General features: G+C 35.8%; 1 protein-coding gene across 2 annotated transcripts in view; it reads right to left on the bottom strand.

Moving 5' to 3' along the window:
- Positions 1-840: 840 nt before the first annotated feature.
- The window catches only part of TTC8 (tetratricopeptide repeat domain 8), a 40,330-nt gene continuing 14,211 nt past the window's right edge, over positions 841-26,959 (bottom strand). Inside the window, exons 4-15 of one of the 2 annotated variants that reach the window (XM_069858655.1) lie at positions 25,088-25,151; positions 24,775-24,934; positions 23,807-23,896; positions 20,254-20,298; positions 13,867-13,952; positions 12,212-12,299; positions 9,146-9,256; positions 6,993-7,132; positions 5,609-5,783; positions 4,168-4,290; positions 2,858-2,941; positions 841-1,529 (exon numbers count right to left, since the gene is read on the bottom strand). In XM_069858655.1, coding sequence (XP_069714756.1) covers positions 1,413-1,529; positions 2,858-2,941; positions 4,168-4,290; positions 5,609-5,783; positions 6,993-7,132; positions 9,146-9,256; positions 12,212-12,299; positions 13,867-13,952; positions 20,254-20,298; positions 23,807-23,896; positions 24,775-24,934; positions 25,088-25,151 — 1,283 coding nt within the window. In that variant the 3' untranslated portion in view covers positions 841-1,412. The remainder of the gene's footprint in view (positions 1,530-2,857; positions 2,942-4,167; positions 4,291-5,608; positions 5,784-6,992; positions 7,133-9,145; positions 9,257-12,211; positions 12,300-13,866; positions 13,953-20,253; positions 20,299-23,806; positions 23,897-24,774; positions 24,935-25,087; positions 25,152-26,959) is intronic. The other variant, XM_069858656.1, reaches the window with a different exon arrangement.

The raw sequence follows: 26,959 nt of genomic DNA, 5'->3' as shown, positions 1-26,959 counted from the left end.
TGATAAGCAAGGTTCTGTCTTTAATAATTAGTTTGTGACAAATTTCTGACAGTATAAAGACCAATATAGAAAGAATAAAATTTCCATTAAAGTTGCCGCATCTATTCAGCCAATAATGTTTTTGCATTTCACATGATACGAAATATTAAGGCCAGTTAATGACAGCATTTCTCTGTGTCACCTACAGACTGCTCTGTGGGGCAGCCTGGGGTACACTTCTCTAAGCTCCCCAGCACCTGCCATTCTAGTTACAACAGTCATACAAAGATGAGGGTGGGGAAGTAACAAACAGTTAAAAGCAAGACATAATATTCATAAGCACACTTAGGGTTGCTCCCTAAGCCAAGATAATTGCTTCATATATCAGAGAAACACGAGATGATTCTAAAGGCCTTTTCAGGATGTGCCTTTTCAGAATGCCTTAACATTACACATTTTTTAAAGATATTTTAAAAGGTCAAGTTTGGAAATCATGTAAATATATCCCTTTTAGTTAGAACACAAAGATATGTGACAGAAAGTTTGTTGCTATTAGTAGTATTCTTGTAGTTAATAAGATCCAAATATTTAGCAACAATGCCTATGTGGTGGCACAGGCAACCACCCAATCAATGCTTTGTTCTCAATTACTAGTACTTAACTCTGCAAGCTTCTAAGTATCCTTTTCCCTCACCAAGATCAACTCTCTCCTAGGTAGAGAGGCACAAAGGGTGGAGGGGCACAGATATATTTATGGTACTTTGTATCAGTTCTGTGAAGCCTTTCAAAATGCATTAAGATCACTGACTAATTTTCATGGCAATAACAATATGATTTTCAGTTACATAAATAAATGAGACAAACCATACAAACTGGAATTTATTTAATTCATACAGCGCAGCAAGGAATATAATAACTTCTGCTTCACCTATGTATTTTAAATTCTTGTTAGGTATTTTAGTATATAACTTAAGATTTAATAAAAAGGATACTATCAAAAGCCAAGTTTGAAGACCAGTTAGGAAGTTCTCTTACTCCATGTCACTTAACAGCCTGTCACACAGGAATATTTAAAAACACTTATTTTCTGCAGAAAAGTCAGAAAAAAGTCCTTTAAAATGTCCATTAATATTAAATGGAGACTTATTTGCTGATATACCATACCACTATTTCAAAGCTGTCATACTGGCAGTATGCTGCCACTCCTGTAATCTCCTGTACGTAGCTGCAACCTGTTCTAGCTGCATTTTAGTAAGTGATACATTTTAAGATCACAGAAACTAATGAGAACTCTTCTGTTACTCAAAGTAACACAGGCTTTGCCACTGGAAGGCATTACATACAGTTTATCTACTCCAAGCTAGTGTTTTCAAAAAAGATGCATGGGACATTCACTCTGCCTAGCTGCTTTTACAGAAGAGAAAATAAGCTCATCAGAGCATAGCAAAGTGCTCTTTTAGCTGTTGGATGAGCTGTTGTGTATCAACGTGGCCTGGAAATGCTTCTTCTGACTTCTGAGCAGCTGTGTAACTCTTCTGAAGGTCTCCAACCTGTAAGAAACACACAAAATAATTTTGTAAATCCAAGCGCTGGAGAATTTGCATCACGTATTCTGTGCAATATATTTCTAAACAAATGTTTAAACACAGCTGGTCCTGAAAGCAAACAAATAAAACAAAGTCCCTATAGATGCTTCTGAACCGGGGGTTAGGTCTCCCTTACATCAAGGGAGAAGAATTAAAGAAACAGAAATGTGGTTTTAATGGAAGGCATGCTTCAAGACACTAACTTTATATCTGATCCCACCTGACTTATTGAAGAATGGACAAGGTACATCATGCCCAGTGTTTGAACCGAGGAGGAATAAAACCAGGAAGGTTTGTTTTTAAACCTCATGGAAGTGCTGTTGTATATACAAGCCATACACATGGGGCTCCTGTAAAAGCTGCAACTCCATGGGATTTCCTGCACACTCAAAAGGTAAGCACAACAGTGTTGGACAGTTGATGTTGCTCCTCTGCTGGTTTTAGAAGTATGTTTCCACACTGTTCCCCACTTGAGGCACTTCATTTTTTTCCTAAATAGCTATCATTTTTTGGAAGGAATAAGTTTACTTAAGAAGAACACCTCAGAAAGTAGGTTCAGCAACAAACAACCCAAATGTTTGGGAACACATCTAGTAAAAGTCATAGTTCCTGAGTGGAAAGGAATGAGCAAGTGACAGCAGGAGACCTCTGTTGCCCAACACAGAGCTTCAGTGCAGCAGGAATTCTCTGAAGAGGGAGAAAACAGGGTCCTGGCCAGAGAAGTTGTGTTTTGTAAAGCATGGCCTTACACTGAATCTAAGGATTGCATTACCACAGCTAGCTGATCTGGCCACCTGTCTTCTCCCACAGCCTATGCAGGTCCTTTGTGCAAAAGCTATGTAACAAGACATTTGCAGACTAGGGTTTACTCCTTTATCAGTAAGAACAGAATGAAATTATTAAAAACCACAATGGAAAGTATAGGCTTACACACATACTTCGTTATCTGTAGGAGCTGGGCTGCCCACACTACACAGACTCATAACGGAATCTTGAAGGTGTAGGCGCAACCAAAGGAACAATTTTTTCTTGTGAAAAATAAGCAAAAACTTTACAAGTTCTGACAGTAACAGGAATGTTGGACACACTGTTAATTCAGTGCCTGAGACACTCTTTTGTTTTATACACAAAACTTTTGGGTATTAAAATGAAAGTGTAACTTTAGTTCTCCTTGAGCTTACGCACTCAACTATATTGTCTTACATATCCAGAATTCTCAGTAATACCAATAAAAACCAAAATTCCCCATCAAAGCTCAATTTTTAGATTACAGGAAAAGGATAGTGCATTACCTTCTCTGAGAGTATTGCAGTATTGAAATGGGGCTCATACATATGAGGTGCTAAAGATGAAGCAGTCTGCAGCAAAGATCTTGCCTATGTAGAGAAAGAAGGGAAAAAAAAAAAGAAATCTGTGAGAGAGGGAGGGTAGCAACAGTTTAATGCAATTTTTATTATTCTGAAAAAAAAACCCATCCCTTTTTCTTTACTACGTCTTTATTTAAAAAAACATCTTCAACTATACATGAGTTATATCAGCAGTACCTCCAGTTTAATATCATTGAGAGGAATAAGACTCTTGGTTGAGTCAGAAAAAATACGCTGGAACTTATTCAATTAAGCAATTCAATTCTAAACACTGAACAGAAAATGTAAATCAAAAAAAGCACTTAGGTCCCACTCCACTGTATTTGTCTGTTGTCAATGACAATGCTGTCTTGAGTACACCTGAAAACCAAAATTGTATCTTGATAGTTTTCACACTCAAAAATGTTAGTAAAATTAACTCTTTTTTTCTGACTAGCAAAATAGCAGCATTAAAAATTAATGAAAAATTAAGTATCACAGTGTGCATTTTCACACTGTAAATCCAATACAAAATTAAGGGCAATTTGTGAAAGCTTACTCTGAAAATTATTTACAAATTTATATCATAATGTATCTCTCAGGTGTATATTAATATGTCAAAATAGGCTTGGTCCTGTAAGTATTAAAACAAAGCCAGTGTAGTTTAAATCATTCAAACAACGCACATTTTCCTCGTGGTTGTGTAAAAAACAAAGGCATTTACTTAACTGTGCATATCTAAGCACAATACAATTTCATAGGCTCACATTGGGTAAAACACCATGCTCACCAATGTAAAAGCATTTGTCAAGAACTTCCTGCCTTGGGACAAAACTTTAAAGCAATCTCTTTATTGAAAAAAAAAATAAAAATTAAGAGCTGATCTGAATGCTGCCTTCTGCCACCCAACAAAATACATTATCTACATTTATAAACCGAACATATAGTCAAAGCTGTAACTGAAGTGACAATTACAGAATGAGGGTTTGGGTTTAAGTATCAATTTGGAAAAAAGATCTCAACAGCTGCAGAGCCACTGTAAACCATCTGGATATGCCCAAGAACAAGCAGCTGAACAGGAGATTGCATGACAACATGGAGGTTACACTGAAACATGCATAAAAGTTATCTGTGTTTTCTGCCTGCAGCAAGCAAGCTAGACATTCATGACTCCTCCACCTTAGGGAAACAACACATTTCTTAAGTACAAAAGGGTCAAAGGAAGCATTCTGCTTAGAACGAGATTCAACACCAACCTGTTCGATGTGACCTTTTTGCATTGCCAGCACAGCCAAGTTGTTGTAAGCTTCCGCATAGTCATTATTGTTGACTAATGTTAGCCTGAAACACTGGTAAGCCAGATTCAGGTCTCCTAAACCCTAAAAGTAAGATTGTATTTTAATTTGTGAAAAGACTGGAAAGAACATGCATCTGTTTGTTATCTGGAGTATCTTTTCACCCTTAAGTACTACCATGGAATACAAATTACAACAAAAACATATTGATCAGTACTATATGTGCTTTCTTCCCAGACCCTCTCATTTGCTTGTTATTCTTCCTTCAGACAGTCTTTTCTCTCCAACACAAACTTCCATGCTCCAAGTGGTATTCACTTAATCTAATTTGACTTTTAGATGACTAAAGTGTCATCTAAAGACTACGCTATCTGCTACCACCTATAATAGGATAAGAAAACCAGAGATGCCTCCATAGAGGAGGTGATCTTGCCCCTCTGTCTCTACACAGATTTTTTTAAAAATAACATATAAGGTTAGTTTTTTAGAAAAAAAATTAAAGTACATTAATTTCTTTGTATAGAGCAGCTGACTACTTTTTAATGCTCTAGTTCTACCACTTACACTGATACAGTATCAGGTTAAACATTTAAGAATGACAAATGCTGAAAATGCAGGCACATCAGTTCAAATTTCAGTGTTTTAGGTAGTATAAATCAATGTGTTTATCCTAGTCACTGTACAATCAAGACGAGCAGATGAGTTTCTCTCTGACTTAAGTTAAATCATAATCAACATTTGAAGACAACTCATATTAGAAAGCTGTCAGAAAGTTTATTCAGTAACCTTATTCTGGTCACACAGCTAAACAGAAATCTAACATAACTTCTGAAAGAACATTTGCAAAAATGGGCAATGAACAAAAATGAATATAGAAATCTATCAAACTTTATCACACAATTATACAACATTTCTATTGCTGCCTATAAGGCAGAGGAACATGCCTTCTCAACAATGACATACATAGTGCCTTAGTATGTTACTGCTGAATATGTACCTTTACGACAACAGAATCAGCTTAATGCTCCATGTAACACAAATAACAGCTTAGACAAAAATATCTTGAATTCAATTGTTTTGTCAGATTAGCTTGTATTGCAGCAAAGGTCTTCAAGGGCTAGTAGGTATTGCAATTGTTTTAGAAAGAAGAAAAGGTTAAAGATGGTGGGGAGGAAGCATCTTTTAGCAGGAGTAAGCCACATTCTTTGAAGATGTACAGAACTTTTTTCTTTTGCCCCTTCCTCCATAAAGTGCAAGTAAGCCTTTAATCTGTACTGCACTTTATCATGCACACTATCTGTTTTCATATTGCAAAGCAGGGCAATGAGTCCTTCCCAGTTATTCTTTTTCTAGGTTTTCTGAAATTAAATTTATACAGAAAGGTTGTTAACAATATTCATACCACAGCCACGTGTCCCAAGTTGTACCACACATCTGCTGTCTCCTCCTCATTTTCAGCCAAAAACAGTGCACGTTCAAACGAAGACAGTGTCATATCATATTGTTGTGCATAGAAGCAACAGAGGCCCAGATTATTAAAAAGCTGGCAGTTATGAACACCCATCTGCAGGAGCCGTCTAGATTGAAAGAGAGTATTTAATTTGGTCTTTTAGATACAACTTCAAATAAGAGCTCTAGCCTAAACAACAAAGTTCCCTCCTCCTTTCTCCCCATTCTGAGAGGGTGTAGTAATCAAGTGTTACAGTATTACTCTTGGTACAGGTTTCATAAAGGGCAATGCAGGGCATTTTGCATTATCAGAATCAAAGCTGTGCAAGACTCTGTGTAAATTAGGTAACTTCTCTCTTTTTGTCTGTGCCACATGATCTGACTTCACTGCAAGACAAAGCTGTACACCGACTGTCTCCATTTCCTCTTTCCAATCCCTCAGCTTCAATCAAGCTGTAATTTGTTGCAGTTACTTTTTATAACTCTTCAATGTTTTGCTTGATTCCTGTCCTTCAGCACTGCTCTAATCAGTACTAGTACATCTAGTATGTGAATCTGCATTAACCTTACATTTGAAGCATAACTCAGTTATAGATTTAAATTGATGTTGCGTAATATACATTTTAGAACAGAGATGTTTTATAAAAATTCTGTTTATTAATATTTATAGGAAAAATAGATATGTTAAGAGAGCTAGGGAAAACGAGGGCTGCTGCCTGCAGCATGATTGTGATTTTCTGAACCTAAAGCATAAAACAGCTCATGTCTAAGTGAAATAAGGTTGCACAGAAATAAGGTAATCTGCTCTTAGATTTAAAAACACAAGTCAGGCTCATTTGCAGTCTGACTGTATTGGAAAAAAAAATGAACAGCATTGTTTCATGTTATCTTTTTTTTGCTTTCAGTAAAACACGTTCAAGTAAAGGATTTTGTGTTCACAACTGCTTGTGACTTCAGGTGGAGTTTTTGAAAGATTATTCTTTTTCAAATGGCTAAATAGGAAGCCCATGTCCCTTCTGAATGCAACTGAAATTGAGAGTAAGGTCCACCGTTCTCAAACTGCGAAAGATCATTCCTTATTTATTAATAAAATAATAACTGTTTTGATAACCTCTGCTGATACTGCTACATACTCTGCATATAATAAGTTTTTGAGAGAGAGATGTAATTATCACTGGCCAATATGTAGGTTGGCATGGTAATTTTATGGTGATATTTGTCCAAACGCTCAATCATCCTCCCATGGCAACCCCCTAATGCTCCTTTTTGCTACCAGCATTACAAAAATCACCCTCCCATGGGTTCAGTTGCCCCTCCCTCCCACCAAGTGTTGATACCTATAAAACCGCAGAGCTATCTCAGGCTGGTCTGAATAAAAATGGTTACTGCCAATGCATGCAATGGCTTCCACATGAGTATTGTCTTGTTTTAAGACATCTTTATAGTACTCTGCAGCCAAGGAGATATTGTTCATTTCCTATACAATTGGAAAAAAAATCAAATTATTTCTACCTTTTACCATCAATTTTTATCATAAAACTTACTAAAATGTCAATCTAATGAGTGCTTTATCTATGCCCTGTACAGTACTTAACTGACATTGAGATATATATACACTCTTAAGAGTTCTCTAATCATACAATGCAACATCATCAACTGGCATCTTCACAAGTAACACACACATCTATGAGAAAAATGCGTATTAATTTACCAGTGTTAGCTGTATCTCTCATTAAGTCTACGCCATAGCTACAAGATGAGATTTGGGTTTTTTATTTTTTAGAAAAAGAGATTGGTCGAAGCTTAGCATAGGCAATAGACATTTGCTACTTTTTGCAAAAGCCTTGTGATACACAATACTGTGCAGTCAGTTTCCCAGCATGGTAAAATACAGTAAACTTATTTCCTCAATGTCTCAACTATTTTTGGTGCTTTGTAAGTCAAGTCAGTAATTTCTCTCAACACAAACAAGAATGTAACTGCATGTGCAGAACTACTATGTGCCTTCAGAAACAGGAATCATGGATTTACTACCAAAACTTGTACAAGTTTGCATATGCCAGTTAAGAGAACTATATTGTATTAAAAAATACATGCTTGGATGTATGCTACTTGGAAGACTAATTAAGGTGAACTCATTGCTGTAAATATCACAGAGTTTCTGAGGAGAGCAAGTCACCAGACATGTCTACCCCATGTCAGAAGAAAATAAAACATCAAAACGCACTTCTGTGTTTAGAGAGGAATAATTTCTACCTGTGCACTGCAGATACACTGTACTCTCAATGTGAGTAAAGAATAAGTTTTTTATTTATTTCAGCAGTGTATTTACCTATGAAAAATGTGTATTTTCTATGATTATATGAAATAGTACTGAAGCTGTCCGTTTAAAAGTAATTTTTTTTTAAACCCCAAAAAGACTACAACTCTTTCTACTGTCAAAAGGTAATGACAGAGAAGAAAAGCTCTGCTTCAGATGCCTAATGTATATATTCCACTTGTGAGTCTATGTAATGAGAACAACCCTCTGCTGCAGTGAAAATCCTTGCTAATGAAGCTATAATCCTGCTCTCAGGTGTCAGTGCAAAACTAGATTCTGTCAACTAATATGCTGCTTTTTAATAATTCCTTACAGGGTCATGCAATGTTATGTATGGTTCTGCAAAATAATATCCATATTAAACACTGTTTAACAATTCAGAAAGAAAAACCTCCAAAAATTATGTAGCCATTTTCTTCTTTGCTGAAGGACGAAAAGGATTTAATATGAAAATGGATTACTGCTTAGGGGTTAGATGAGAATGATGAGAACAGGAAAGAATGCCAAGTATGAATGTAGACAAAAAAAAAATCATGATTTTGTTTAAAACATTTGTTTTGGCATAGCCTCATTCCCAACTTTCAGTAAAAAACAATATTAAGTCCAGTGTTTTCACATAAAAATACACACTTCGAAAATACAAAGTGCATGGTTACCAAGCTAAAACAAAAATACTTCAAAACTAATCCTGCTTAAAAGAACATCTACTTCCTAAACTAAGAAACATTCACATTCCAGCTGTCCTCACTGGCTGAAGAAACTTAAAAGCAACACATACAAAGACAACATTGACAAGTAAATTATTTTGCTATTTAATCCTGATAGCAGGCTATTGGTCACTTGAGCAGTTTTAGTATCATGAAACACATATAAAGTAGACGTACCTATATGGACACCTGGACCACTTGACTTCATGTAGACTTGCTTCTGTGTGTCAAGAGCAAATGGATTCTTACTAGTGTGATTAATCAGTTGAACAAATAAGCCTGCAAGGCTGCCCTGACATTACTTGGGTACCTTTGTGTGATGCTACCTGTTTTGCATTAGGTCTACTGAAAATCAGCATAGTTAATGTTTTATGACCTTACAAGTTTCATTCAACTACTAGTTCTTTTTTCTTGCTCAGCAGCTAACCTTGCCCACCATAAGGACTGCATTGTGGGTGCATACCTCATAGATTCTAGCAATTCCACAAATAAGAGTCACTTCTCCAGGAAAACGATCCAACCCTTGCTTGAAAGTGTTTACAGCTGTAACAGGCTGATCCAAGCGCGAATACACCTAAGCAAATAAAAAGTGTATATACATGTCAAACATCTGACTTTCATACTTGTACCGTTTAATGAGGGAGACAAATAAAAGGGATGACAACTCCCTTTACTCGGTAAACCATTAGCTGAGATGGTGAATAATACTAGAAAAAATACTAGAGTGAATACTGAATAAATGTCTGTAATGAAGATAAAGTAGACTAATTAAGATAATTAAACATGCATATAATCTAAACATTATTAATTCACCTGGACATTACTCATAAACAAAAAATATATTATTTTGATATGATAATAAGTAAGAAGATACTTTGACACTGAGGTGAAGGTATCGCCTTGAACATTTTTCTGTTTAATATGTTTTTAAAAACTTATGTTCAGGCTTGAAAGAACTGGATGTTCAGATTGATAGCCCTGGAATATCAAAATGTTTTACCTGGTCAAATAATGCTGCACTGCACAGAGCAGTGACACTTTCAAATTTCCTTACTGCTTTGCCAACCTCCCCTGTCACAAACAATAAAATCCCATAACAGAAAGAGGACAGTTTGGCCTCTGTGTTTTGGCTTCTGTGGCAATTATGATAATGTGTGATGTGTATGAAGTTGTGCGAGAATTGGGTAGAGGATATCAATGTGTTGATACAGACCATCTCTGCAGCTGTTTGAGTACCACTGCAAACCCCTCCTGTTGTGGGGTATTATAAATACAGCTACAGCAAAGGAAAAAAACCCCACACACCTACTTTGGGAAACTAGATGGTTAGAGTGATTAATCCACCTCCCACTCAGTGGAAAAATGTTTTGAGTACTCCTGTTGGAGAAATATTAAATAGTGCTAATACTTGATATGACTTAAAAAAGGGAAAGAATCTGTGACCGGTATCCTGACACAAACATTTTGTGATGCAGTGTAAGAAAAATATCAACGTTAACTCAACAGCTGAGAACTCTCCAAATATATCTTCTGATTCTGCCCCTGAGCTCCATGGACTTTTAAATGCCTACAAACAAATTACCTGTCAAAGTTTTAAATTTTTTTGCATTCCTGGACATTTGCTAAGAATTCTTTCCTGTAACCACTCAAGTGACATTATTAATTGTCAAAGTACTGTCAATGGTGAGTGATTTTCTAAAAGAGACTGCTACTCCAAGTTCATTACTGGCAAAAAAACCCAAACCAAAACAAAAAAAACCCAATACAGGCAGTTCATCTGCCTTCATCTGGAGGTGCACTACAAAGATGCTTTCACTACAGATCCTCTGTGAAAATATTACAGTAAGGCAACACAGCCACCATAACCTACTATGTAATTCCCATATCCAGTGGCATACTGCACAGTCCAGCACCTTGGCAGACTGCAATGCTGCTGTCCAGATGACTAGCAAAAGAAATTAAAAGATAGGTGGGACAAATTTGACCTACTCACAGCTGCTTTGGGGAGACCTGCTCTACCTGTACTACAGCACTAGTCATTAAGTTTTAGATACTAAACACAGAATGGTTCCATTTTCTTTTAGGTCTCGTAAAAGTAACCCATTCCAGCTCTTCTGGGTAATGAAATCCTTTGTAACTTCTCAGCAGCCCTGACTTCTTTAAAGACTATTTTTTTTTTACTTTTCTTGTGGTCTTTTATCTTTTCATAAATTTCATTTCAAGGGAGACTTAGCTTTCAGGAAAGTATTAAAAGAAAAAAATAAGCCAAACCAAAACAGATAGCTGTTGTAATAATGAATATAAACAAAAAACTAATTGGAATCATAGTATTTGTCTGTCTGCACAGAACCTGATGCAATCCCATTATTTTTTTTGACGGCTCCTTAACTCAATTCTAATCTTTTCCGTACTGTCAGACTGAACTGTATCTCAGTGCTCTACTCTATTGCCTGTCCACCCACATCCACTAAATCATATTGTGTGATACTTTATGTTTGAGTGAGCTGGTCTATGAAGTAAGAGGTGGAAGTTCAGATACAGCTCCTACTTGAACTAGTAATGATGTGGGGGGATGAACACCTCCCATATCAAATCACAATTTATTAATCCAATTACTCTGCCAATTTAATCAGTGTAGCTCATGTGCTTTGCAGAATAACTCTGGCTAGTGAGAGAAATCTAAAAATGCTAAGCTCAACTGAATAAACTAATTCCAATTGCTGTACTGAAGACAAGTCTCCAGATAGCAATAATGATCATTTAAATATGAACCGTTAATTGCTCAAGAAATGCAAATGTAAAGCAAGTATCACAATATGAATAATTGAATTATCCACTAGTAGTAAAACTTTTGACTAAGCCTGTGACAGCTGGTTTAAAGGGAGCTGATAAAGAGCAGCTGATTTAATCTCTTTCTAGGACAAGAGGAAGAAAAATGCAGTTTTAGTTTCTCACAGGCCACCTTTTCTTGAATGTCTTGGAAAAGTTTACAATCTGATGTGTATGCTGCTAAACAAGTAATTCTGAGGCTCAGCTGTTCCACTTGTTCTTATAAAGCTTTTAATGCCTTTATTTTGAGAGAACATTCTCTATTTCAAGGTCTCTGATTGCTTCCTTTAAGCTCACTCTGTTTTGATTCTGCTTGCAAAACTAGGATATTAAGCTTCACTCTGCACTTACAGATTTATTGCATCAGTTTCCTAGGAGACCGTATATAGCTACATTGTTTTTCATACTCAAAGTCAAATAATTCTTTAGCTACAGAATACTCATTGGAGTTTAGAACAAAGAATATAGTAAGGTAGGAGATAATTTTTTTTTTAAAATCTGGAAATCTCCAAAATCCTTTGGTAAACTGTAGACTTTAATTTAAATTGTTAGCATGTATTGCCTCGGGTCTATATGGAGATCACACACTATAAAACTCAATGGTTCATCAAGCTCAATACTCAGCTATTCTGGTACACAGATTTCTCAGAGGTAGTCCAGAATTTCACTTGATTCTTAAACAAGCAAATCTATTACTTACTTTTGCCAAATACAAGATTGTATCAACCATATCCTGTTGCTTGAGAGCTGACTTAAATTGTTTTTCAGCTTCACGATATAATCCTAACCTAAAGAGACAACAGATAGATATAGAAGGTACGTGTTAGGGTTTGTTGGTTGTTTTTTTTTAAAAAAAGCTTACTAAATAATGAAGGAGTACACATTGAACAAAGACACCTTCTCCTAGCCTCGCATGGAAAATGGTGGAACTTCTGCTGCCGATATTAAAAATCGTTAACTCTGTGATGAAAACATTCAATATTGTAAATGGCACCATTGCTTAAGACCGTCCAAGCAGATCACTGAGGAGGGGAAAGTATGAAGCACAGGAACCTCACAGAAGTCTTTTTCATCTCAAAAGCATTTCTTTTGCAGTATTACCGTAGAATATTTTGCAGTAACCTAATAAATGCTCTATAGACTACAAAATTAAGAGGGCTGTACTATTCCAACCATAGCCAAAAGGTGTACTTCTAATATGCGAATTGCCTTTACTTTCCTCCCACCAGAGAGCACATACTCTTGGTTAAGAAACACAAAACACAGACAGAACAAGCCAGCTGAAACAAAGAAACACAGTCATTTAGGACATAAGGTAATTTTGGAGTCTGGAAGTACATATGTCTGCTTGGACACTTTAGTCTCTATAACGCTATCCATAAAAATCCTGAAAGCAATGAATGACCTCTAAGCTAAAAAAAAAAACCAAAAAAAACCCCAAAAAACCCAACCAACCAACAAATCTGTTTAATCTTCTGAAGAATGTCACATAAAGGTTAAGGATAGCGGAGAATTCCATTAGTTTCGGCATCTAAAAAGAAGTAATAGTTCCAAGCTAACATACAGTATAGAATTTTAAAGGGCTAACTGCTTTGTAGTATCAGCCTGTTCATACAAGCATTGCTCATAGAGCTGTAAAAACTGCAGACGATACTTTAGTTTTTCAACAAACAATACAGTATCCATATGTTTTACATTCACAGGCTAAAGACACTGTAGAGACTGAAAGGTGAAGCTGCCTCAGTACTTGTTTGAATTATGGGAAAAGAGGTTGTATCAGGAAGAGTTTCATCTCAATAGGAACGGTTGGACTCGATGATCCGGTGGGTGTCTTCCAACCTGGTTATTCTGTGATTCTGTGATCTGATTTGGTAGAACTGGGTGTTACAACCATAGCCAGATCCTCAGCAACCCCACTCAACAGCTTGCAACAAGCTCCCCTCCCCACTGTTGCTACTCTTTCCTCAGAGAGGTTTAAAGCAGCACAGTGTCAGAGTACTCTTAGAGTCAATTTTATCAACATTGTACCAACTATTGTACAACTGTACCAATTGTACTAACTATTGTTCCAACAATAGCTCTTCACATTTATTTACTGACTTTTCAAACAAATTACTTTGAAAGACACTGACAAAGGTGAAGATGCAACCAATTTGGTTACTTAAAAGTACTAAATGTTGATGCCTTTACCTCAAAACAGTCGAACATAATCTCCTTGAATATTAAAAGAGATATAACTGTATGCACAGCACTCTGCACTGCACTATTTCTTAGTGTTCAGCATTGCACAACGCACCCAGCAGTTCACCTTGCACTCATACTCACTGATTACATAAGAAATGAACAATGGCTTACCTATAGTAGCACTTCCCAATTTGGACTTTCCACCACCAGTCCTTGAATTGTGCATGTTCAGTGGCAAGGGCTGCCAAATCTAGAGCCTTCCAAAACAAACCCATCATCTTAACATTACTATCTACAATGCTTACACAAAGAAAAAGAATACAAAATGAGCAATGTAAAGATTTTTGTAAGGTGACAACTTTAAAAAAAAAGTTTTGGCAATTTGAGGTAGGGGCACTGCTTTATTTTTACAACTTAGTGTATAAAGTATCTGAATGGATAATTTGTCCCAACATGAACACCTAATTCAAACAGCTTTTAGTAATTCAAAGACAAAATATAGAATTAATTTGATCAGACTCCTGAAGCGCTGCTTCAGAATACATAGAATATTCATGTAAACTGACACATTTTTTCCAAGCTTCCCATCCTTGTTCACTACAAGTTGTCAAAAACAAGTAAAATAAAGAAATCAGTTCCGCCAGTTTGAAATACTGTAGAAATTGTCATCTCATTGGTAATACCAGGCTGCCTCCACTTTTGGGAACTTTCAGCTGTGTACAGTAAGAAATACTTCTTCCTTTAAAAAGTCTATTACATAAATAATTATTTTATGGCAGATAGGAAAAATAGATAAATATTCAAAGAAACAGATAGCTATCGAAGAGGGTGGTTTTGTAAAATCCCTTTTATCTGGTATATTGGAAAAGGTGTGCTAGTCAATGTGCTACCATCAGTCACCACAGATAATCTATGGCTTCTCATGTTTTAGCTAATTTGAACACCTCTGTTTGAAACAAATAGACATGTATTCTGTACCAAAACCTACCAAAGAAGCAATTGTTACTGTTCCTTTCTTTAAATTTCCTTTTGTCCCAGAACATATCAAAGCCATACAATGTTTGCTACTTATATTTTAAGAATATCATCAGAAATAGTCTAAGAAGCTTTAGCACAGTATGTTTATAACACAGAACTGACTTTTTTTTTGTTTTCATAAACGTTCTGGAGACCACAGAAATCCAAAACTAGCTATCTATTAGGAAAAATATGGAAAAGTTCTGTGCACCAGACACTCGGTGGCAAAGGAACCAATAATTTCCACGAGTAAAATAATCTGAATATGACAAAGAGCCTCATTTAGTGACTTCTATACCTGCGCTTGATTTCTGTTCTACCTGCTAGCAAAATGACGCTGCATGTAATCAACACATGTAGATTTGACATAGTACAGGAAAGTCAGTGCAGCTACAACAACTTAGATAAGCTGTTCTCCTGGCTCTGCAAGAAAGAATAATTTGGGTTTTGTCGGAATTCGGAGTAAGGACTTGCTTTTTGTCCTCAAAGAGAAAAAGACAGTTGTCATTCCCTGCCTCTGTGACAGGAGAGAAAAAACTGAGGAAAGCTTACAACTCTGAAGTCACTGTATCTTCCAGTTAGGCGGAAACCTTGAAGAACTCCGATGGCAGCTCTTACCTTGGTTCCCCTTCATTTCTTACTGGCTTTGCAAAGTGCACAACAGTGCCTCTGGACACTGCAGCTACAAATGTATGAACAATTTGTGTCTGTCAAATACCACACCTGCTTCTAATACAGCATGAGCAGTCAGTTAAAATGAGTAATGATCATTCGGCAAATAACATGCTTCAAAAAGCATTCCTTAGGATGCTCTGATGACAAACATTCAAGAAGGACTGAACTTCAAAAATTGGTCCCTCCTGTAGCTACACATTCAGCTTTCTTTCTGGTATCCTAATTATTTCTGATAACTATTTTATGCAAGGCTGACAATTCTGGCTGCTATTGGAAAGTGAGAACTGAGACTGCTTCAGGCTTAGCAGACACTAACATCAGTTTTTCTGTCACTGCAGATCTTGAACACTTACTGGTATCTTATTACTAATATTGCATGAATTGATTTTGAAGTAAGTTGCTGACGTTAAATCTTCTTTTTACACTTTACTATTAAGGAAGCAGGATAGGAAGGAATAGGAAAATACTGTTTCTGATACTTTAAAAGTGATCATAAAAGCTTTAAAATACTATAAATACGTTATCAACATATCTAAAAAGCATTTGCCTGAAAAGGCATTGTGCATCAATGTCAGCTATTTGCATACTTGTAGTTAAGACTTCGTCCTGGTATTACAACAAAATCTTTTGACAATGGGGCCTTCAAATGTCAGTAAATTGATTAAAATAGACTTTTAAAAGTCAAAGCCTTCACCTTGCTATGTCAATACCAACTGCTAGTGTATTTCAATTTCAGTTTGCTGCAAACTTCTTTTTTAATTGCACAATTTAGGTACAAATCAATATTCAACCTGCACAGCATGTTAAGTTAAAATCAATCTATAACAGCAGTATTAAGTATTATGCCTGTCCCACACTCTTGTGCCTTGGCTGAATGTCGGTGCAGTTGTATTAATAACTAGAAAGGAAAAATAGCACAGATTGTGGATGGGCAGATAGTGGTATGTCCATTTAAGGATCTTTGTTCCTAATGTATATATCAGACAAAAACCCCACACTGATTGTCCCAAAAGTTTTAATAAACTTCAATATATAACTCATAATCTGGAAATGCTGGTTAGCTGAAACTGTTACTCTATAGAGCACTTAGCACAGTTACTCATGTATGCAGGAGTCCATTTCAATAACAGTCCTAGCACTGGGAAGCCTTTCAGAACAAATTTATTTTACTCCCAGTTGTTATACATGTGCAAATAAAAATAACAATCCCTCCTAATACTTAGTGAATTTTCCGTTGGGTTATTCTGTTTGCTTGGGGTTTTTACGGTTTTCTTAAAGAATAAACCAGAGTTGAATTTAAATGAAAAAGAATGTAGATTCTTTAATTGTAAGTGCACCTAGCATGACCCTGAGCTTATTTTTTTACCATTACTTTCCTTAGTTAATCTGTATTATTACTGCACTAATTATTATTACTGTATTATTTCCAACTGTTTACCAGCTGCAACTCAGTATAAAACAGCTTGTAGAGCTGTGATAATATATTACTGCATTGCAAAATTAAAATTGTAAATGTAGATTTGTTTGAAACTTAGTAACTTCATACACAGCATTGTATGCGCCAAGAAATTAGATAGATGGAAACAATAGCAAGCATCTGCTGCTTCTTTCACATGCTGTTGAATGGCAGTAATACTCCCTGCAAGTTATTGACAAAAGTCTTATTTGTAGACAAATTAACACAGGGCAGTCTATAAGACAGTTGAGTAAATGACTGTAGCCATAGTCAATTTAACACAATTCCTTTTTGTGTGAGTCTTCTAGATTTCTATAGTTTGTAAATGTAATATAATTCCATTATATATAGACTTCTATCAGAGAGTATAAACGTCAGAGTATTAGGAAGAACTAAGAAAACATCAGAGGCCACAACTTCTGGCCTTGCACATATATTGCATACTCATTGTTCTTCCCCAGAACAAAGTGTCTTATCATCATTACCCACCTGTGAATAATGGCAGAATACAATGTCACAGCCTGCTGCTGAAAAAAGTAGCAGTTGAACTATTTCTTGACAAGTCTCTCAAATTGCCCTGCTCTTACAGCATTTGGCCTATAAAATGGTTTTTAAGAAATAGCTCAAGGGTACAGAAAGCCAGTTAAGCATATGTGTTCAAAAGGAAACAAGTCAAGAACGATAATGGATAGAGTAATAGTAATTTCTTCAGAGAAGTGTTTAATTTTTTATTAAATAAGATTAAAGACTTCTGAATAAATTTTCAAGCACAGAAAAAGCTCAGTGCTTCCCTCTTCTTGCAAATCCATGTTTCTGACAGATTACAGATGTACAGATGTATTTACTTTTAATTTAAATGGAGTTCCTAGCATTATTTGTCCAGTTGAATGCACACTGATTAATGGTATTTCTCAATTGAAACTGCTGAGGTTTTTTCTTTCTATAGACTGGCTGAATACTAAACAGAAGATAAATAATAAAACTGCCTTTGCTTCTTAAATAATAATGCAGTTGAGAACAGTACAGACTGTTCCAGATCAGCACCGTGACAGAGGAAGGATATCATTGCTACTATTTTTGTTTAATTTGCAAAACTGCAGCAACTTGTCTTCCAATTATACCCATGCAGAAAGTCGACAAGTAGAGGCTTTTCAGTCTATACAAATTTATGCCTATTTCCCAGGCTTCCAAGCCTTTCCGAGCTCTTACATCCCATCTCATTCAGAAAAGTGGTTTAGGTTCTTTTAAGAATGTGCAATGTTACACAGTAGCAGGTAAGACAAAGCTACAAGAGATGGCAGTGAATGGTCTAATGGGTGATCAAGCAAGATCCAGATCAACAGTTAATGTGTTGTTTCTCTGCTGAATCCTAAGCAAACAAGTTCTTTCCAGGAAAAGGCAAGAAAATGAATTAGTGAAATTAGGAGAGGTAACAGTGATGCAGCCAAGTTTAAGCAATATTTAAGTATTTCTTCTTTTGTTTAAGAAAAATTAATGCAGTTAAGAGTTCAAAAGGAAGAGGGGTCAGATTGAAGAATAGAATTAAAATGAAAACTGTATAAAGTGCCGAAGAAAAGAGCAATGAAAGCAAATGAGAGAAAGCACACTGAACAGTTAAAAAAATACCTCTTCAGAGATACACATTATATCATAAAAGCACCTCGAATGGTGAAGAGACACAATTCTTTTTCCGACAAGAAACTAGCATTAACCAAATCTGTTGACCTCCCTCTCATTGCACAGTAAACAGTGGTCACTAAGTTGATGCTTCTTTGTTTATGGATATTTACTCCAATGGATAGGGTGCATTAAAAAAAAACCATAGGCAAAACTGTTACTGCAAGACAGTTATTTGGGCTTCTTAGCAAGGATTTCAAAATACATGCAGTGCACCATAGAAACAATTTACAATTTTTTTTCTGGAGTGCTTGGAAAACTCTTTGCGTTCTATGAAATCATCTGTCTAGTCTAGAGATCCTGCATGTCCTTAAAGTGTAGGTCACAGGCATGTCTGGCATCTTATCAAGCAACCCTTTTACTCTTACTGAACTAAGTTCTCAGTAACGAATAACAAAAACTTCAACTAGTAGTGACACAAAACCCAGGAACTTCCTTCTTATTCAGTCTCAGAATACATAAATGTTAATTGTATTTCTCTCTGACACTTCTGACACCTGCATTTACTGTTTTAACCATGTTTTGGATTAATAATGCACCGCAACTCAATCCTCTTAAAAAATGCTATGCAATAAATTGACAGTGTACAACTATAATCATATGACACTAGATTAAGAAGCTTCACACAGCAGTACATTTGGAAATGGTTCTGATCTCTATCAGCAACAACAAAATATTTTTGTGGTTTGTTGATTATTTGGAGAGTTTAACTTCGAATCTATTCACACACCAGTTAGTAGTATGGCAGAAAATTCAATAACTGTTTAGTCTGCTATGCACAAACAGTTCTTTCAAACAAACTTCAGGCAGAAATTCTGATTCCATTTCAAGTGGATGCACATATCTAACATAGCAATGAAACATTTTGACACTTTATTCATCGAATAAATGTTTTCCTTAGGTGAACTGCCACAAAAGTTTCACAACCTTTACCTGTTTCTGGAAGTTTAAACAATAAAACAATGTACCCAAACTTGATCTTACCCATTCAGTATATTACCATATGAAGAACCACAGAAGAAAAATTTTGGATAGGGTAGGAGGGAAACTGTATAATTAGGAAATCTTTTGCAGAATGTTATAGACAATCATATGGAAAATACAATCTTTCTCTTGAGATCCCAAAACCCCTCAGTACTATGGAATTAAATTTCTAGAAAAAGTGCCCAAAGTGCTATTGATACTTTGTTTTTCCACAGTTTTGCCAAATACCTTTCCTTTCTATTCACTCAAATTCATAAACAATCATCTCTGCAGTTTACGTAGTCAAACGATGTTCAGTCCAATCACTAACTATTTTGTCAGGTATTTTCACCTTCTGTTAATGAAGTCTTCCATAACTTATTGATTACTCCTAAGCCTCAGGAAGTCTGAACTATTGAGGCAGTTCACCTACCTGACATGGCATTTCAGTTACTAAACAGTAATAGAATCTGCTAATATGAAATCATAAGATACAAGGATCTTAAAATGTCAATAGATAAGGGACTTAGTTTTAAGCAACAGAATGTTTCACTTCTCAAAAAAGAGAGCAGTCCATATCTTGGTATTTGCAAATTATCATCCCTGATTATGACCCCTGTAAGTAAGGATTTCTCTTTTTTAAAGTTTGTAATGCATCAGTTCTGCGCTTGGATGTGACATGCTATCTGGGTCCTTAGTTCAGCAGGCTACTGACAGAAATAACAGTGATACTTGATAAAAACTAAAATTGGAACATACGAATTACTCACATTTTTTACGTCATTTTCATGGTGAAAAATATATTCGAACAATGCCTGTCAAAAGAAGATTTAAAACACAGTCATATTTCAAGATAAAAATCGATAGTATTAGAGGAATACAGAATCTTGATTATGTTAGGCAGAAATTAATTCTTTGTGAAACAATCACAGTCACACATCACAATTGCTGACATTTACATTTAATTAAGACCTGAATAGAAAAAAAAACAACCCAACCCAAAACCCCCCTATACATGTGCTACACTCTCAATACAGGAAAGCATTTTAATTCTTAATTTGTTGCCAGCTGATTAGTGGAATTGTCTCTTATCTTTGGTCCTTGATGTCACTTCAAAAAAAAAAAAAAAGTGAATATAAGTCTGAAAACCTGGTACTGTATTCATGACTTTTTAACTGTAAAATCAACAAATTATCTAAGAAAGATGTTTTGCAATACATGGTTAGGCCCCCATGTAGTAAGAAATCTACTTAAATTAAACACAGGTTTATTAAGAATGTCAGGCAAATTTTGCCTTAGGGAAAAAAATTCTAAAGAATTTTGAGATTTGTAAAGGCAATATTTTCTTGATGTGTAAATGATAAATGGTAAAAATATTGCATTTCTGAAACTCAAACGCTTGTAATACCAAAACCTAAAGAACTTCCATGCATCAGCTGTGCTGTGGTAACTGCTTATAAACCCACAACAACTGTACAGTAACATAACTGAGTCTTTGTTCACTCCCATATGAAATTAAGGAAGTCATGCTACCTTGTAGCTGTTCTGCACTAGAATACAGAAAAGTATAAAACAGGTAATAGGGGTGGAATTTTAAGTGAATAAAATGATGTTGAAAGATACTAGATAGCTAAACAGAGACTGACCACGTTTGTCTAAATTCCTATCATTCATTATAAAAAACTAAAAGAAAATACTGCACCATGAGGAAAGAGCAAGGGCTTCATTACTGTTCTGCCAGCTTTTCATAGACAAAATTCTTAAGATTTACCTTAAGGAAACTAGAGAATTATTGATAAATTGTCATGCCTGATGAGGAAAGTAAACCACAAGCTACTTTTCTTCTGCTTTTGTTCAGAAAAGACTCCGAACAACAATTACAACATTAATTTTTAAACAAAACCACATAAATAGGGAGATTAAAATAGGTCAATAACGAAAGAATATAAAATAAAGAGGGAACAGAACATATCCTCCTCTAGTTTGATAATAGGGAAGCATTAGGTAGAAGTGAGTAATGAAAAGATGTCTTCTTGCATGGTTGGCACGAAGAATTTACTGCCATTATCTTTAGGCCCTGACCTTCAAAAGGATTTAAAATACTGAATATTCACTTGGATAAAAATATCTAGAGTTATAACTCTACTAAAAATCCACAGGCTAAAAAAGGATAAAACTTCCTGTTTCACACCATAAACTAGCTGCTAACTGAGATATACCAGAAGCTCTCTCTGGTGACAGGTGATACCTCTATATCTACTATGGCATTTCTTGCAATAGCCCTTAACACGGTTGATGTTAGGTGGAGAAAAGCTATATTCCTGTATACTTCAAAACATCAGAAGACCTAGTCATGCAGCAAAAAGATAATCTAACTTAAAAAAAGATGGTATAAGTATACTTTGCAAACATAAGGAAGAAGTACAGAGGGGGAGCATATACCAACACACACACACACAGGCTACCCATGTGAATTTAACTGTTGCAAGATTTATCACCTTGTGGCACCTGGGAGAGGTGACTGCTCAAAGAGTTTTAAAACTTTCATTAATGATTCTTAACACAGAGAGCAGTCTGCAGTTTCACCTCCTGCTTTGGTGTTAGGCTTAATACTGTCTCATTTTAAAAAAAGTTATAAATCATGTAGCTTCAAATTTAAACTTATATCTTACATTCTCTGTGAAATGTTAATGTCATAGTGTGCTAGCTTCACAATATTGGCAAATACACTTGTTGTCTATAGATGTTTCTATGACTGTTGCTTCATGGTTTTTGGTTTAAGCCTCTTTTTATACAAAACCAAAGGAAGACAGAGCTACCCCATTGTTCCAGAATATGCTAATTAAATCCCAAAATTGTTAAAAACATATATGTTTCTCATTCCTGAGAGCTGTTTCTGAGAATATTTCATCTGGAAGATAACTCACCAATTTAAATAGCATATAGGGTTACCAAACACAATTAAAAGCTAGCTGTCTTCAAGCAGAAGTACTAAGCCTAATTTCTTATGAATATGTCTTGTGTTTCTTAACAGATTTAGATTAGATATCATGAAGAAATTTTTTATGGTGAGGGTAGTGAGGCACTGGAACAGGTTGTCCAGAGAAGCCGTGGATGCCCCAACCCTGGAGACATTCAAGGCTAGGTCAGACAAGGTTTTCAGCAACCTAATCCAGTGGGACATATTCCCACCCATGGCAAGGGGGCTGGAACTGGAGGATCTTTAAGGTCTCTTCCAACCCAAACCACTATGTGATTCTTACATTCTCCCTCTTTTACAGACTGTGATGGATCTAGAACAATAAGTGTGCTGGCTAACTGCTGGCAAGGACATAAGTGGACAAAAGGCCTGCAATTTTTGCAGAACTGATAAAGAACTGCCCTCAGATCATAATTTGGAAGTCTTTCATTACCTCGCCAGACTAGAATTTACTATATTTGATACCTATTCTTCTGCCTAGTTCGGTTAAGTGGCCAAGGAATGCAGATGTAAGAAGCGGTTGAAGAACAGACTGCAATCACACTATTTATTTCATTTGAAAACCACACTGAAAAGCAATGCCTTACATAAGTCTACATGAGGTTTTAAAAAGCAAAGAAATTTGCTAATAGTTTATTAAAAGTTATTAACTAAAGTTTTCGACTACAGGAGCTAATTTCCACCAGCATATTATTAGATCTTTTAACTGCTCATCACTACATTTCTCAATGTAGACTGAATATATATGGTAGCACTCCAGGCTGAACAACCTCAGCTCTCCCAGCCTGTCCTCACAGCAGAGGTGCTCCAGCCATCTGATCATCTTCATGACCCTACTCTGGACCTGCTCCAACAAATTCCATATCCTTCTTATGTTGGGGATTCCAGAACTGGATACAGTACTCCAGGTAGAAGTCTTTATATATACAAAGTGTTAATCATACCATAAAATCAAAGGGAAAAATCTAAACGATTTGAACATTTTTAGGCCAAGTTTGCCATCTATTTGTACACAGACACTAAAGAGGGTTCTGCTGGATTTTTTCCTCCAGGATTTTTTTTTTTAGTTGCCCTTTATCACTCCAGTATGCACAGTTCAAAATTATTTACCAATGGAATATTTTCTTCTATATGAATGTTTTTCCTAGGTTATACTTTCAAATGTATTTTCAATTTCAAGTCTGGTAACCACTGCCAAAAGATAAGTTACATGTTATTTTTCTGAACTTTACATCTACAACACAGTTCATTGTTTGTATCCCAAATCCCATGAACAGTTACATTAAAATGATGCCAGAAAATAAGAAGAAGATATCACAATATTAACCAAAATAGTTACATACCTTTGCCAGTTTGGGTTTTTGAGCATATTTTGCTAAATTCAGTCGAGACAGATTCATGAAAGGGCCATCTGGATTTGTTAGCATTGAAGCCTGAAAAGGAGAAAGAAGTTTTTGAGTGGGAAGGGAAGATCCACTACCGTTTCCCTGAAAATTTTCAACATATTAGTAGTATACAAAAAAAAAAAAACCCAAACCAACAAAAAACCCAACTCATCAAAGGAAGTATTGACTCTTCTTACTGAATTTAATCTTTTCTGAAAGCCAGGAATTTTTCCTACTCCCATATATTTCTTGAACGAGGCTGCATGAATTACCTCCTGGAATTACCTTTTCCTTCCCTCTCTTCACTATTTCTGTAATATGCCTAAGCACGTAGCTTGCACTGATAGATGGGCTGAAGGTAGTTAGGACATATAACAAAAAAAATCTTCAAGAAAGATTTAGGAAGATCATTTCAGAAGTGTGATATAGAGAAGATACCATGCTTTGCCTTTAATGTCATAGCAATCTGTATTACATATTTTTGCCAGTTGCAGTTTGTTAATTCCACCAATAGAATAGGATAAAACTAGTATAGTTTACTTTCTTTAGAGATTACTAATTATTTTGTAGTAAACTAAAAAACTTGGGAGAAGGTTTCAACATACTTATGGTTAAATCATGTCATAGTCTTTTCATGGCCTTCAGTGAACAAAAATGAGCCTCACAGAACTTGTGAATTTGGAATTTATGTGAATTTTTGTGTACTGTGAATTTAGGTACATTTTTTTCTATAAACAGACTAGTAAACTAACAAGAAGTAACATTTTCAAACTCTACTTTGAAAACAACTTCAATAACAAAATTAAAAATGCTCAACTCCTTCAAACTTGAAATTAGATGTAGCATTTAAGTATACTACAATGTCATTGTACCAGATACTATGACCAAGAAAACTATCTTTCTGAAAATAGAGTCGAACAACTTACCGTTCCTAGCCTGCCATATCTCCCAGAAGCACTAGTAATTGGACGAGCTGTGAGAGCTGTTCGAGGTGTTTTTATAGCCTGTTCCATAGTACTTGGCCGTCCACTTTGTGTGCTGGGTCTCACAAATCCTGTAATAGGTCTTCCTGACTGTGTTACCGGCCTGAAGGTGTTAAGCACATTATCCTTACATTGAGTGGTATTTATCGATAAAGAATTTAAACCCTTATATCTGAAGCATTTCCTTTTGACAACTTAAATTTTGATTTGCTCGTTTTAACTAGTCATATTTAAAAAAAAAAAAACAATCACATACCTAACAGCTGGGCTAGGGCCTCCACCTTGGCTAGTTCCAGGGAGTTTCAAAGATGTTCCTGGTCCTAGAAAATAAGAGCATTTCTCACTCCACAGTGAAATATTGCATCTTTGTCCAGGGGATCTGAAAAAATGATAGTGTCTTACAAAACTCCAGAAATTTCTTTGTTCAAACTGAGAGGATGTAGCACTATTAAATATCACAAATTAAATTGCATTAAATAATACAGAAAAGGTATTAACTACGTTCCCCTTGGTAAAACCAATTAAGTATCTTAATGATGTTAAAATAAGGACCAAAACTCAGAATTCTCTCTCTTCTTAGAAAGAAGGGATCTTAAGATCTCTGTTGTTTACAAGTTCTTTTTCACAGTCCTGTGATTCTTGAATTTTCTGCTCTACAACAGAAAGGGTGGGCAGTCCACCCAGTAGAGCTTCTATCATGATAACTAGGGCACTCTTCTGAGAAAAGGAGAAAGTGCCTTTCAACTTATCAGGCTAGCAGACAATGAACTAGTCTTCGCTCTCTGAGCCTTTTTTTTTTTTTTCACTATCGTAATAATATAAAAAAGGTAAGGCACACAGGTTTTTTTGTCTTTCCCACACAGTTTTTTTAATAACTACTGTTATTTTGTTATTTTTCTGTAATGGGAGATTGCTTACAGAATTTAGATCCCTTGATCTCACCCCAGGCAACTCAGTGCTTACTTTGAGAATCCAAACTGACACAGCTATGCACAGACATCAAAAGGCCACAACAGCGCATGTGGCCACTAACAGTGACAGAATTTAAAAGTATAATTTTAGCAGTTAGTAATGATTACAGATGAGTCCTTTAATAAAATAGCTGTGATTATCCATAATACCAATTAGTGTGAGTTTCTGAAAAATATGTTGTCAAGGTAACACTTTTAAGCAAGATTACAACCTCAGCCAATTATACTGATCATGTTAGAGCCCAGAGACAAAATAATGGGAATTTCCTGCAAAAATGATGCTATAGGACATTTTCATTAAAACAAGACTGATGGGAAAATATAAAAATTTAAAAAGTGATGGAAGATAGATTTCATTTTATATATACAGAGAGGAACCACAGATACAGTTGTTTCCAGGACCCTATGCAAGTTAGTAATTATTTAATAGTGCAAGACTGAGAGCAAACTCATTATTAAGATAGTTTAATCTGGAAACCAAGATGAGGACAGATGCAAAATTGAAATGGACACGTAACTAACGTAAAAGCATTTGAACTGCTTAGTAAGTGAAGAACTGACAGTATCAGCTCTAATATGGAGGTATGATAAGACATTGCTAAGTTTGTAAGCTATAATTATAGTAGGGGGGGATATCCTGGAAGACTTGCCACAGTAAAAGACCCTGAGTCAAGATGCAACTATGGCTAATGCACTTCAACAAGAAAAGAGAAAGTCCACAGTCAGCAACCCATTTTTATTACATCATGTGTAAAAGAGATCATAGAATTGCAGAATGATTGAGGTTGGAAGGGACCTCTGCAGGTGATTTGGTCCAACCAGGCTCAAGCAGGACCACTAAAGCCAGTTGCCTATGATCCTGTCTAGATGGTTTCTGAATATCTCAAAGAACAGAGACTCCACAACCTTCCTGGGCAACCTGTGCCACTGCTCAGTCACCCTCACAGCAAACAAAAGTGTTTCCTGATGTTCAGACAGAACCTCCTGTGTTTCATTTTGGGCTCAGTGTCTCTGGCCTGTCACTGGGCACCACTGCAAATACTCGCTCCATTCTATCTGCACCCTCCTGTATTGACATCTGTGCTTATCTCTCATATAAAAGTGTACAAGGAAAACACAATAAAGTAAAATCAAGCTGTAGAAGAAAAACATATTTT

The sequence above is a fragment of the Phaenicophaeus curvirostris genome, chromosome 5, assembly GCF_032191515.1.
Source record: "Phaenicophaeus curvirostris isolate KB17595 chromosome 5, BPBGC_Pcur_1.0, whole genome shotgun sequence".
Taxonomy (NCBI): domain Eukaryota; kingdom Metazoa; phylum Chordata; class Aves; order Cuculiformes; family Cuculidae; genus Phaenicophaeus; species Phaenicophaeus curvirostris.
This window is presented reverse-complemented; position numbering and strand designations above follow the sequence as displayed.